At 37.3% G+C, this 14,177-nt stretch overlaps 1 protein-coding gene across 1 annotated transcript in view; it reads left to right on the top strand.

Moving 5' to 3' along the window:
• The window catches only part of FBXL4 (F-box and leucine rich repeat protein 4), a 77,852-nt gene that overhangs the window by 22,764 nt on the left and 40,911 nt on the right, over positions 1-14,177 (top strand). Inside the window, exons 4-5 of the mRNA XM_047733672.1 lie at positions 4,614-4,959; positions 13,090-13,334. Coding sequence (XP_047589628.1) covers positions 4,614-4,959; positions 13,090-13,334 — 591 coding nt within the window. The remainder of the gene's footprint in view (positions 1-4,613; positions 4,960-13,089; positions 13,335-14,177) is intronic.

Here is a 14,177-nt window from a genome sequence, read left to right as displayed (position 1 = left end):
TGAAATGGACTTGTAGTCCCAGAACATTCAAAAATTAAAAGCAGTCTTTTCCCATTTTGTCTGGTTTCCTTTTTTTTTTTTTTTGTTCAGTAAGTGAAGTAGACAAGTTACAGGTAGTTCTATAAGATCTCAAAGTCTTCTGACATCTTGGCTAGTGCCTGATTCAGAGAAAAGAAAACCGGTAGTATCCAATGTCCCTGTCCTGAGGGTAAGATCTTAATGGATGCTTGTGTAAGGGTCAGAAGATAGGCTAGCATGGGGTTACACATTGGAAGAAAGAGACAGGAAAAGAGAAGAAAAGAAAAGGATAAATTGAGGTCATATTAAAGAAACTGATTAGAATAAAGTTATTTGGGGATAAAATTCAGTGGTATGGATTTTTCTGAGTGTTAAAAGCACTCAGTTATATAATACTGAAGTTAAGAGAGCAAAAAGTGGCTGTCCTAGAGTGAATTTGCTGCCAAAGGGAGTTGCTTAAACAACAATTTCACAGATTGGTCATAGTGTGGTCCTGACTTTGTAGGCCAACAAGCATGTTTTTGTTAAAGCAGATGTTAGTTAGTTCCAATTAGAGATGGGCTGGGAGGCAGGGAGTGAGTAGGTGTGTATCAGAATACTCTTCTTTTATTCTCATTGGTGCTCCTCTTCTGTCCTTTCACTTTCAGCTGATGGAACAGAGCAGTGTTAGCAAGAGAACTTGCTTTGTGCTGGCTGCTAGATGCGCTTATCAACCAGGAGAAATTTTGATTAGAAGGGAAGCTTTTTGCATCCGTGCGCCAGGTTTCCAACCTAAGTATGCTGGAAAACTTGTTTCTCTGGTTTCCATTGGTGAACATCTCTCTTTCTCTATTTACCAGTTGCTTCTGGGGAGCCCTAGAGAGATGTTCTCAGTGGGGCCAGCAACAAATTAACATCACGGAGATGGAGTGGTTTGTTTCTTTGTTTCTAGGTACTGGACACATAGTAGGCATTCAGTAGTACAATCAACAGAACGGGGAAACAAGTGGGCCGGTGAAGAGGATGCCCTTGGCCACCATCCCAGAATTAAGTGCTCTGAGCACAGCCAGAATGGAATTCCAAGCTGAATTTTCATATGTAATACTGTAGCTTTAAATACTTACATAGGACGTTGGAGTCTGTCAGATTTGTCCCATACACACACACACACACACAGTATGTGAGTACATAGTAAACAGATAAATGTATAGACTACAGAGGGCATGACTTAAAGCAGTCTGATCTCCTTAACACTGTACTGGGTCAAGAGGATTGAAAGAGTTGGGCTGTCTCACAGTAAGGAGTGTGTGTGTGTGTGTGTGTGTGTGTGTGTGTGTGTGTGTGTGTTCATCCACATGTGTGCACATGTACATTTGTTTGTATTTGCTTGCTTGTTTTCGCTGACTAGGTTTTAAGATTCTGGCTTCAGTTTTCCAGAATAAAGTAATATTGGCATATTCTCTTGTTGAATAAAATAGATACCTTTCTCTTTCTAACTTTGAAATAATATATTGTAATTCTATTAGGAAATTTTAAGTAAAAATCCGCTTTAATGCAGACACCTCAGGATCAATTTGTATTGGTCTTATGGTTAAAGTTAGTTTAATTCAGATGGCCACAGACCTAATAAAGTAATTTTTCTCTTTTTATAATTTTTGCTACTTTTTAGGTTATCAAGAAAATGTAAAATATAAATAACTAATTTAGATACATGGAAGTTTCTTATATTTAGACATTTTTAAATATTTCTAAAAACTGGTGATATTAAAAAAAAAACTAAAAAACCCATCATGTTCTCTGTACTATCATATCCACAATTTAAGATATATGTGTAAGTAAATATAGAATATTCATGCTACATAGAAGAAACAAAATGTTGCTAAAATAACATTAATCCTGATATGTTTAAATATACTAGAAAGGTTAAGGAAGTCGATTTAAAGCATCATCTAACTTTGTCCATTCTGCAAGGTAGGTAGGGAGGAGTTTAGTGGATTGATACCTTATTAAAATAGAATCTTCTCTAGGCAGTGGTTTCTTTAAGCTGATGTTTGTAAATTTATAATGTAATTTGTATTATAATGCAGTTCAAACTATACATGAAGAACATGTGTTAGTTGTGTGTTTATTTATTGCAAAGGACCTGGCAGAGGTGATTTCTAATATCACATTTTCAGTGTTTCTGTTAAGCCTCATAAAAACTCCTCAGTGAAGCTAAATCATAATAGACAGGGTTAGACCACATGTGTCGTGACCCAGTATGGGCCATTACTTTACAGGGTCCTGTGCAGTCCTTGTTTCCAGACAATAGTGTTCCTCTAACATCTGATGTCATTTTAGCGTGGCAACAAATAGTAAGAGTTTACTGTTTACAAATAGTAAAACCATTTGCCTCATGATTTTTGGAAATATACTGTCCCAAATTAGGAATGCATTTTCTCACCAACATGGTTTTAAATGATTCATACTTCAGTTCCTTGTATCTGTATGGCTAGCTCTATTTAACTGCATAGGTTTACATTAGAGTGTTGAAATCAGTTCTGTTGTTAGGAACCCTCAAGATTTTTGCAGTTAAGCTCTAGGGGTACTTGGGTCTAGCCTGGCACTCTAGGTGGGCTTTACTACCTTGTCACAGGAAGAGCAAGATGTCCAGTGTGCTTTCCTTCACTCTGAACCTGCTACAACTTGCTCTACTCCTTAGAACTCTTCCCTAGTCTCCCAAGGTTGGTTAGAGAGTGACACTGATCTCTCCATTCCTACTTCCGTGTTATCTCCAGGTATAATACTCACAGGCTCTTTATGTGTGATGGGTTTTATAAAAGTAGCAGATATGAAGTGATTAAAAAGGTGCTCGTAACTGCAAAAGTTTCTCTATAATGGTTAGTGACGTGTTTATATAATCCCCAAGAACTTCTGCCGTGTGCTTCCAGATTGGTGCTCTGTGCCTTTCTTGCTGCCATCTTGGCCTAAAGACCATTAGGGACCTGCATGTTGATGACTTCTGTAGTTTTGACTCACACTCTTTTGTCTATTTCAGTTTCTAAATGCCTTGCTGTAATCAGTTTTTACTTAAATCTTGATAGGTCACTCGGCCAAGGAAATGAATAGACAATATATTAAAAAGAAAAGACCTCATATGATTCATAAGTTTGTGAAAACATTTTAAGTGTTATTGGTAATCAGTAAATTATAAATTATGTCTTGTGGAGATGTGGCTTACCAAGAAATTACAGATTATTTTTTAAAAATAAATAAAACTTTCAGTAGTCATTCTTTTTGAAGAGTTCATGTATTATTTTAGAGAGAGAGCATGTGTGCTTGCAGGGGGTGGGGGGGCGTGGGGGGTAAAGAGAGAGAGAGAATCTTAAGCAGACTCTGTGCTGAGCGTGGAAACACAGGGCTCAGTCTCATAACCCTGAGATCATGGCCTAAGCCAAAATCAAGAGTCAGAGGCTTAACTGACTGAGCCACCGAGGCATCCCTCAGTAGTCATTCTTAAATGCTATTGGCATAAGCTTCTTTGAAAGCAGTTTGAAGTATGTGTTGAGAGACTTAGAAATACTTAGTCTTTGACATGAAATCTGTATTTAAAATTTCTGCTAACCAAAGTCATTAGAAATAGAAAGATGTTTATTACAGTGTTTTTTTGTCTGCACTTTTAAGTTTCTCTGATAAATTTGGGAACAATATTAGAAATGGTTACTAATAACACATATGTGCGAATATTACATATCTAATGATGCTACATTATGGAGAATCTTTAAATAATTTTGGAAAACAGTTTTATAAGGAGAACTCTATGAAGGGATGGCATGTGAGTTGGACCTTGAAGAATCAATGGGCTGATAATTGCAGGTTGGGCCTTTTGTTGTGGGGAGACAACATGAGCAAAGACACAACGATGGAAATGAGTTTATTATACAGAAGGTAATGACTAATCTGGCTGGAACGTGGGGTTCATCTTGGAGGAGTAGGAGAAGATGTTATTTACGTGGTATGTGTTAGATACTTGCTAGATACGGAACATACACAGATGGCTGAAAGAGGAGAATAATGGGAATTCAGAGGAAAAGCATATAAACGCAAGAATTTCATGAAAAGTTTGATGAAACTTAATGACCAGATGAAAGAAAATCAGAGATAACGGAAGTTTTGAGTTTATATGACGCCAGTAAAGAAATGAAAAAGCTGGACAAGGAGACCCTGGTGTGACAAGACGCTCAGTGTCGTTTCCACAGTTGGTTTAGGACAGGGACACAGCAGACCTTTGTTCATCCTGTGCGCCTTATTCTGACTTAGGGTTTCCTTTTTCTGTAAAACCAAATGGTGTTCCTCATGTAGCTCTAGCAATGCCAGTTTCTAACCAATGTGAAATTTGCCAGAAAGAACTTTCTAGGGAATTATAAAAATAATTTAAGCAGTATAGATATTTCAAAATATATGGCATTTAGTATATATTTCTTTTATGTACTGGAACAATACTTGTGTTTGATTCTGTTCACCTTATTTCATACCTTTGTGCATCACACGAACATATTGGGAATGGGGCCATAATCTTAAGGTAACAGTAAATTTCATTTCAAAGCGTATTATAGGTAAGTTTCTTTCTTTGGCAGATGGGAGATTCTTTGGTCTGAGAAACCGACGAAGGTGAATGCTTCCCAGGCTCGCCAGTTTAAGCCTTGTATCAAGCAGATAAATTTTCCCACAAACCTCATACGTCTGGAAGTAAATAGTTCTCTTTTGGATTATTACACTGAATTAGATGCCGTCGTGTTACATGGTACAAAGGACAAGCCAGTGCTTTCTCTCAAGACTTCACTTATTGACATGAATGATTTAGAAGATGAAGACTATGAAGAAGAGGATGTTTGTGGAATGGATAGTCTTAACAAAAAGTTTAGTAATACTGCCCTCGGGGAGGGGCCAAATAATGGATATTTTGATAAACTGCCTTATGAGGTAAGCCAAAGATAATTAGTAGCAGTATTGACATAACACTATAATTTTTAAATGTTTAGGTATTAATGTTTATTTTACTATCAGAGAAATGGCAAGCGTTGGTAAAGTGTATGTAATCTCATGTATTATATATAATTAACCTTTAACAACATGGTTTTTAAACTGTGTGGGTCCACTTATACATAGTTTTTTTTTTTACAGTGTAGTACTGTAAATGCATTTTCCTTAGGATTTTCTTAACATTTTCTCTTCTCTAGCTTATGTCATTGAAAGAATATAGTCATAATACATATAATATACAAAATGTGTTACTTGACTATTTGTGTTAGCTGTAAGGCTTAATTAAGTCAACAGTAGGCTCTTAGTAGTTGACTTTTTGGGGAGTCAGAAGTTATATATGGATTTTCAGCTGTGGGCGGGGGATGACAGCCTTAACTTTTGCTGTTGTTCAAGGGTCAGCTATGTTTTGATTTTGAAAAAACTAGACAAAATTATGTAATCTTACCACTTTTGTCTTGCATTAGAGTGTTAGTAAGACTGTGAAAGGGATGCTTATCTACTTGATAAGCCCATAGTTTCTCCAAGTGTCCTTTATGCTTTTCTACTAACTCTCGTTTATAATCTACTGACTAGTTATAATTTTTGGTCTAGGTAGGTGGAAGGTGCCTCTGCTGAAAGCCTTGTTTTCACTATGTCTCTCCAGGGGCATTTGTGCAATATGTTTAGCATCCCTGGCTCCCAGGCATCAGATGCCAGAAGCGGACCACCAGGCATTTTTGTCCCTCGCTGATAACTGCTATGTGTGGTTAAAAACAATATAACCAAGTCTTTTTAGGAAAAATTTATAAACACAAATTTTAGCCAATTTAGACTATCCTCTTCCAAACTGGTAGGTATTTCAGGTTTCTTTGTAATAACACAAGTAGCTTAACTTGCATGGAACAGTAAGATGGCCTCTTGAAGGCCTAATGGTCACCACAATGCCTGTACAACATTTACAGTTAAAATGCTGCCATACATCCTGTGGAGTAGCTAAAGCTGCCACGAAAAGATGAAGTTAAGGATCCAAGGTAATTTAGTCAGTAAGCCATGTGCCAGGATCCCACCCAGGCTGTCTAGGTCAAGTCTTGTGTTATAGAAAGAAAGCTTCACAGATTGGATGAGACCCGCTGGCCCCTGGGTGAGAGGACTAAGGAAAGGTGAAGGGAGAGTTGAGTTGGGGAAAGAGGAGCATGGGATCCTGACAGGGTTGTCCCCCAGGGCTTCAGGGAGCATCTACCCTCACAACAGTGGGAGCAGTTCATCAGGAGGAAACGAAATCACTTCTTTGATTCTTACCCACTTCCTAAAACTACAAAGTAGAGATTTAAATTCAGCAAATATGTTTTGAACAGTTTTTGAATTTTATCCAGACTAGAGAAATGGCTGACACAGAGCATTCCGATGAATAACTAAGGGGAACTTCAGGCAGAGGGAAGAGAATGTACAGAGGTGAGAGGAAGTGAACACGTGTGACCTATTTGGGAACTCCCGCCTTTCAGGGTGACTGGAAGAGGATTTGATAGCAGAGGCCATAGGAGATGAAACTGGATGGAGGCTCGAACTGCCTCAATGCCTAACTCCGTGGCACACCATTCGTGTAGATGTGATCAGGACATCCTAGCACTGGCGGTGCACAGTCTGCGTCAGAGAGGTCTTGCAGGTTTTACTGAGAGATTTGCGTTTTATCCCTTCAACCCGTGTTCCTCAGGATGCTGTGTTTCTTCAGTACACAGCAAGATTAATTGGGGGAACTCCTAGATACTTGAGACTTTATATAAGTAATTTTTGGTAAGAAATTAGAGGAGATCCAAGATTATATACCCATAATAGTTTCACACTCACTTTCTTGTATTCTCTTGTATTCTTTGTAATGCTTTTTTGAGAGGGAGAGAAAGGTGGGGGAATAGCTAACATTCCAGGAATTACCCATAATATGCAGGTATTTTTGCACCTGTGTTGGCCCACAATTAGAGTAATTGCCTAAGTTTTTGGCCTTCATGTAAATTCCGTCTTTCCTATGTGTCATGGTATAAAGAAGACAGTGAACCTTTTCTGTAGTCAGTAGGGAAACACTGAAGGTTTTATTTAATTTATTTTAAAAATGAGAATAAGAAAATGAGATTTCTATCTTCGATTACCCCGCTGGCAAATGAAGAGTAGACTGAGAGGAGGTCAGGGTGGGAGGCAGGGGACAGCAGTTAGGAAACTACTGCTGTCATTGAGGCAAGAAATGATGAAGCCTGAATATTGGAAGATTTGGAAAGGAGATGAATAGGAGAAATATTCCAGAGCTCAGACAGTAGAAATTGAAAGTAACTAGTAAATGTTCATCTCTAGAGGAAGCAGAACATCAGAGAGACTTTCAGGTTTCTGCTCAAAATGACTAGGTGGATGGACATGCCATTAATCATAAAACAGTGGGTGAAGGTAGGAAGGGCACATTGACTTTGGCGTGCCTGTGATTCCTCAAAGCACCTGAACTGGTTGAGGACAGTAGGCAGTTAGTATTTCAGTTTGAAATGCAGGAGGAAGGTCTGACTTTATACGTGAGTGAGTCTACTTGGAAGAGGTGAGGGGCACCGTGGTAGATAAAATTAACTGGTGAAAGTCTTAAGTATGAATCAAGGGCCAAGAGCAGAATTCTGGGAATACTAACATCTAGGAGTCCCATAGAGGAAGACCTGTCAGAAAAGGCCCTTGAGATGAAGATGACAGTGTCTTAACACTGAAGCAATAGGAAGCGAAAGAGGCATAGAAGACATAAAAAGGACATAGCCACATTGCTGCTGAGAGCAAATAACAAGTGCCCACAGGTTTTGGTTGCTGGGAGATCTTTGATAATCCTGTAGGATAATCAGTTCAGTGGAGCCGTGAACCTAAGGTAAAGAATGAGAAAACCTTGTCATATTTGATTAGGGCATGAAGGAGGGTAAGAGAAGCAGAGACAAAAACTGTTTACTTTGAATATAAGCAGAAAAGTGTTTCTGTTAATACACTCTGTTTATGATCTGTGACATGGAGAAGACTGTCCACCAATAGGGAATACTTGGTCATCTTGCCTAACACTTCGCCCCTTTGGGTGGCACTCAAAAAAGGCATATCAAAATGAGGGAGAGTATGAATTAGAGGAATTATCTGTTCTAACTTACCTTCTAAAAGGAGAAAGGACAAGTGAATGGTGGAGGAAGCAGCAGAGTAGGAAGGTTTCTGTCTGTGATGCAAGTTGGGAGAGAATTCAGCATGCTTCTGTGCTGAAGGGAAAGGGGCAGCAGAGACGGAAGGCTTCCAGTACAGGTCAGGGGTTTGATCAGTACCACAGAGGCATGGGGAGGAAACCAGGAGACGGAATCTGTAGTCTGAGGACGTTACGCAGCCCTGACTAAAGCCAAGCACCACGCAGAGAGAGCACCAAACACTGAATGATCTGTCACTGACTAAAAAGAGAAACTTTAAAAAAAAAATTACCCAAATTATTTTAAGATAATCCAAATCATTTAAAGTGGAAAAAAAAAACAAAACCATTTTTAAATACGTCAAGTGACAGTGTTTCCATAGTTGAAAATAATTGTTTTATGAGTAGAGCGGGTTTTGAGGACAAATAGACCAACTCTGTTTGGAGAGTCCTCCCCAATATCACATCCTGCATGCACTATAGTATCAAATGGTACTTCATGCTAGGCTACCCCATATAAAAACACATTGTGATAGATACCAGATATGGAATGATTAATGGGTATTGTCTTGTAGGCCTGAAATGAGTTATCTCTTATTTAATCAAAATCCAAAAGTGCTTTTTCACATGGTAATATCATGATCTCAGTGACTTTTCATTATGCTTTTTCTGTTTTGATATTTGCTTAAAATGTAATATTAAGTATCATAGGATGTTTTCACACAAGATGCACATCTTTTAACATTGGTGTCCTTCGTTTGGAATGATGTCAGAAATTGCTGGGTGTTATTTAAATTACAAATCATCTGGAAAAAGTGAATTATTGATCCTCTGATGCAGGGATATATTTAATTTTTAATGCCTCCTTGTACTAACTGCTTCAAAATGTCCTGATACAACTTTTAATATTGTAGTTAAAACAACAGATTTTTAATTCATTCTACAAATATTTAAGGTCCTACTGTTGCCAAGACCAGATGGCTTTCATAGGTTCTTTCAGACATTTAAGAAACAGATAAATCCTATAGTATTTAAACTCTTCCATGGCATAAAGAAAAAGGAAATTTTTCAACATTTTTATGAAACCGGTGTAACATTGTAGCACATAAAAAGACTACAGACCAGTTTTACTTCTGCAAACAAATACAATAAAGTAAGTAGAATTATTTTAAAAGATGGTACAACAAAATCATTCAGGATGTATTCCTGGAATCAAGGGTGTTCTGGTATTAGAGAATTGTTTTTGCTATTAGAGAATTATAATACCATAGTTCTAGGTCAAAAGGAGAAAAATCCTCTCTCATCTTTATAGATACATAAATTTGGTTGACAAATGACAGCTGGATGTTTATCCAAATTTGTTATCCATCTCTGTTAAAAAATTGTATACCTTGTTAAACTTCTTGTAATTGACCAAATATTACTAACCAAAGCTAACATCATATTTAGTTATCAGACACTAGAAATGGGTTTTCCACTGTGGTACCCACTAGCCACGTGTACTATTGAGCACTTGAAATATGGCTAGTCTGAATTGAGATGTGCTGAAAGTATAAAATACAGGATTGCAAATACTTCATACAAAAAAAAAATCTCTGATTTTATATTGATTACATTTGAAATGATCATTTAAAAATATTATTAAGTAAACTATTAAAATTAATGTCACTGTTCTTTTGCCTTTATTTTTAACTTCGTGAGGGAATAATTGAAAAATACGATTGTCTATATTTAAAGTGTACAACATGTTGATTTCACATGTACATTGTAGAAGGATTACCAAGATCAAGATGGGTGACACATACATCACCTTGTATTGCCAACTTTTTTTTTTAATGTTTGTGTTGGAAATTCTTAAGATTTACTTTCAGCAACTTTCAAGTATACAATACAGTATTATTAACTGCACTCTTTGACTTTTTAAAAAATGAGTTTACTTTCAAAGTTACATATGTGCATCACATTTAAATTAAAGCCAGGAACAAGACAACAGTATTACCTCACATTATTCTAAAGCATTAGCCAATGCTGGAAATATGAGAAAGAAAAGACATAATTTTTGGAACGGAGGCATCATCATCATCATGATAAAGTCATCATTTGCAGGTGATATGATTATGTACTAGAATTCTTAGGAGACTAGGCTAAAACTACTAGGAACAATAAGTAAGTTGGCACGTCACAAACTTAATAGACAAAAATCAATAGCTTTAGGAACTCTAGGAACATGAAAGATCATTAAATGATAAATTGTACCATGCCCTTGCCTAAGAAGACACAATAAAGTAAAGGTGTCAGTTTTCCTTAATCTCTGTATTCAGTGATGTCCCAATTAAAATAAAGAATTTTTGTTTTTTAATTGAAAAATTTACCTGAAAAAACCATGAAAATACTCAGAAAAATTCTGGAAAAGAAGAGTGATGGAAGGGGCACTAGTCCTACCAGATTATAAGACATATTCTGAACCTGTGGGAATGATATTTGTGGATCAACCATGAAGAAAGAGTCTCCTTTGCAACCAGACAATCCAGGGCATTCCAGGGCATAAACTCTAAAAAAATTAGAACAAAACTCATTTGACTCAGAGGTCTATTGATGTGAGAGAAATAACGGATAAATAAATGGAACAGAATAGACAGAAACAGACCAACAGAAAAGAAACATTGGCAACTCCCTTGGCAAAGGGTTACATTTCTGTAGTTAAAAAAAGAATAAACAACAGTGCCAAACTGTTTTTGTCTTTGTTTCTTCTTTTTCTGCTTTCAGAATGATGAAATTTATTGATTCCAGGGCTGTCTAGGACATAAGTGAATAATTAGTACTTTTTTAAAAAATTATTTATTTGAGAGAAAGAGAGTGCATGTGAGGGGAAGGGTGGAAGGAAAGAATCCCAAGCAGATTCCCCTCTAAGCACAGACCCTGATGCGGGGTGCCATCCCACAACCCATGAGATCATGACCTAAGCCAAAACCAAGAGTGGGTCACCCAACCGACTGAGCCACCCAGGTGCCCCTGCATGGGTACTTTTTACACAGTTCATAGTGAATCAGTGCAAACACTCTGAAGGGCAATTTTATGCTTATGTCAAAATTTAAAAGCATGAAATTCACCCTAAGGTATATTTGCAAAGTTTGCCAAGATATGCGTATATGCACATACACAACGTTACTGCAGTATTAAAACGGGAATTATGTCAGTGAGAAATTAGTTAACAGTATGCCAGATCTATAGAAAGAAATTGGTGGATTTCTATGTGCAGATAAAGAGGTACCTATAAGACACATCATTAAATGAGAAAAGCAAAGTATAGAACAATGGATATAGTATCATTCTTTTAGTGCAAATCCAAAATGGGATTTAAAGTGCATATTTATTGGAAGAGATCAGAAAAACGTAAGGACTTACCAGTGGGGAGAAGGTTCGTTAGATTTGATGATAGAGACTTCTCATTTTCTACCTTTCTTCAGTGTTTGGGTTTTCTAATGTTTTACTACAGTTTTCTTTTGTTCTTTGTATTTTAGATGTTAGAAGTTAGCATATTATTGGGGTGATGAGATTTAGACTAATTTTTAATTTCCTTTTAGTTCCCTTTTTTAAATATCACTAACCTTTTATATTTTTTAAAGTCCAGTTCAATCTTAAAGAGCAAAAATACCCCAAGCCTTACTGAACACAATCTATGTACTAGTCAGCAATGCTCATATTTTGTGTACCCTTTAAGCTTATTTTAAATATCACGTTATCACAGTTTTGTAATTTTTTGGCCTAAAACAGTGAAATTCTGACCTGAAATGAAATTGGGCTTACATAGTCAAATAAATTGAAGAATATCATTTAGGTTAAAGGGCATATTTGCAAAACAAAAAGTGTAGCTAGACAAATACATTGCATTAAGCAAGAAACTCAATATTCCCTCTCATCTAAAGATTTTTACCATTTAGCAAATATTTGATCTTCTTTTTTCTTTGTTTCTTGGTCCAGAATAGGCTATTCAGCAGTAGTTCTAGAAAAATTAGTTTAGAAGCCCCAAACTGCTCACCGTCAAAAAAACAAAACAAAACAAAAAAACAAATCTTGGACTAGTTCAAGAAAATTATTTTAATTAGAGATAAAAATCTTTTGGATTCCTCCTGTTTAAGACTTTTCGTATCTGTTTGCTACATCATCCCTGCCAGCAGGCCCCTGTTTTCTCTTTCCTCCGGGAACTCTCTAGCAGCTCCTTGGCTGGTTTCCCTCCCTGCCTCCCTGCCTCCAGGAGTAACCCCTGCAGTGTGAGCTTTCCAAACACAGATCTGACTGGGTCATTCTGCAGTGTAAATCCTTCCAGACTCCTTATTGCTTCCCGAGTAAATTCAAGCTCCTCTCTGAGGCTCTTTGTAACGCAGCCCTTAACCACTAACTAGTCTTTCACCTAGTTTGCCTCTCATGCTTGAAAGCTGAGCCTTCCAGGTCCAAGTAGCCTCTCCCTTTGGGGTTAGGCCTGTGTCTTCCCAAGCCACCTCTGCTCCTGTCTTTCAAAGCCATTAAAACATGTCATTGTACGTTCCAGTTCCCACTGGACTCTGCAAAACTCCGAAAATGGCAACTCTCATCTCTCACCACGTTTGAGGTGTAGCAGATGGCTCAGGAAATGTTGAGTCTATGAAAAACTATTAGTCAACAGATTGCCAAAATAGATGTTTGTACTGTAAAAAAAAAAAAAATGAGTGGTAGACATGAGCCAAGTATACTTGAAACAATTTTGGAATGTAATCTATCTTGTCTTAAGTAAATATAGTTTCTTCTGACTTTGGGTAATGCTGTGGTGTCTCGATGTCCTAGGTGAAAATGCTGTTAGTAAATACGTGACGTTGCCGTTCTTTGTTAGAGCGTACGCTGTCCTTCAGTGATACTGGTTTTTAATCTGTTTGATGTAGCTCATTCAGCTGATTCTGAATCATCTGACGCTGCCAGACCTGTGTAGATTAGCCCAGACTTGCAAACTGCTGAACCAGCATTGCTGCGACCCTCTGCAGTACACCCACCTCAACCTGCAGCCATACTGGGCAAAGCTCAATGACACCTCGCTGGAATTTCTGCAGCCTCGCTGCACCCTCGTCCAGTGGCTTAATTTATCCTGGACTGGCAACAGGGGCTTCATCTCTGTGGCGGGATTTAGCAGGTTAGTACCAAGCCACACTACGCTCATTCTACCAGTAAGCAGTACTTAACAATGGGGTCGTTTCTGTAAGAAAAGTTTGAAAGTATCTACCATATCCTTTAGAGAAATAAGAAAGAAATCTGTCTTGTGTATCATCATGTTCAGCATGCTTCTACTTACCAAAGCGAGTGAATTTCACCGTCCTCTTCAGCTAAACTTCACAATACTATGAAGGAAAATGCTGCCCTTTACCTCCTATTTTGTAAATCTCAAGTAACTTTCAGCAGAGCTCCTTTTTTTCTTTCTCATATGTTCAGCGCCGATGATTAACACATTTTAAAATCTATTTCCAAATCAAAATCCACCTCTCTAATGTGATTTGTCAGAAATGGAAAACAATTTATTATAGAACATTTTTAATTAAATCTTAATTACATGTGCAATGCATCACCCAAATTTAGAAGCTCATTTAAACTAATTATGTTGAAAATGCAATTGCATGCTAAGTAGGCGGCCACACTTGCAGACCTGCCCAGGTGTTTCTGCTCCTTTCTATTTAAGCATTTCGTTTTCTTACTATTAAATGTCACCTGTTAAACATTTGAAAGCTTGCACAAGTGCATATTCATTTAGTAATGCCATATTAATTCTGCCTATGATACAAACAGGTGTTTTTCTCTTAACCTTGATGAGGTTATTCTCATTGTACATTACAGTATAATCCCATCATTTCATTAAGTTAAATAATGGAGGAGTTGAAACTTTGGGAAAATTACCTGTTATTTTTGATTAATGAATAATCTATCCTGTTTTTAGAAGTTAAAAATAAACAACAGCTCTCCCTTCACACCCCCTCAGTGGATA

This window comes from Lutra lutra, chromosome 6, assembly GCF_902655055.1.
Source record: "Lutra lutra chromosome 6, mLutLut1.2, whole genome shotgun sequence".
In the NCBI taxonomy this organism is placed as follows: Eukaryota; Metazoa; Chordata; class Mammalia; order Carnivora; family Mustelidae; genus Lutra; species Lutra lutra.
The sequence above is the reverse complement of the archived record's forward strand: the minus strand, read 5'-3'. Positions and strand labels throughout refer to the sequence as shown.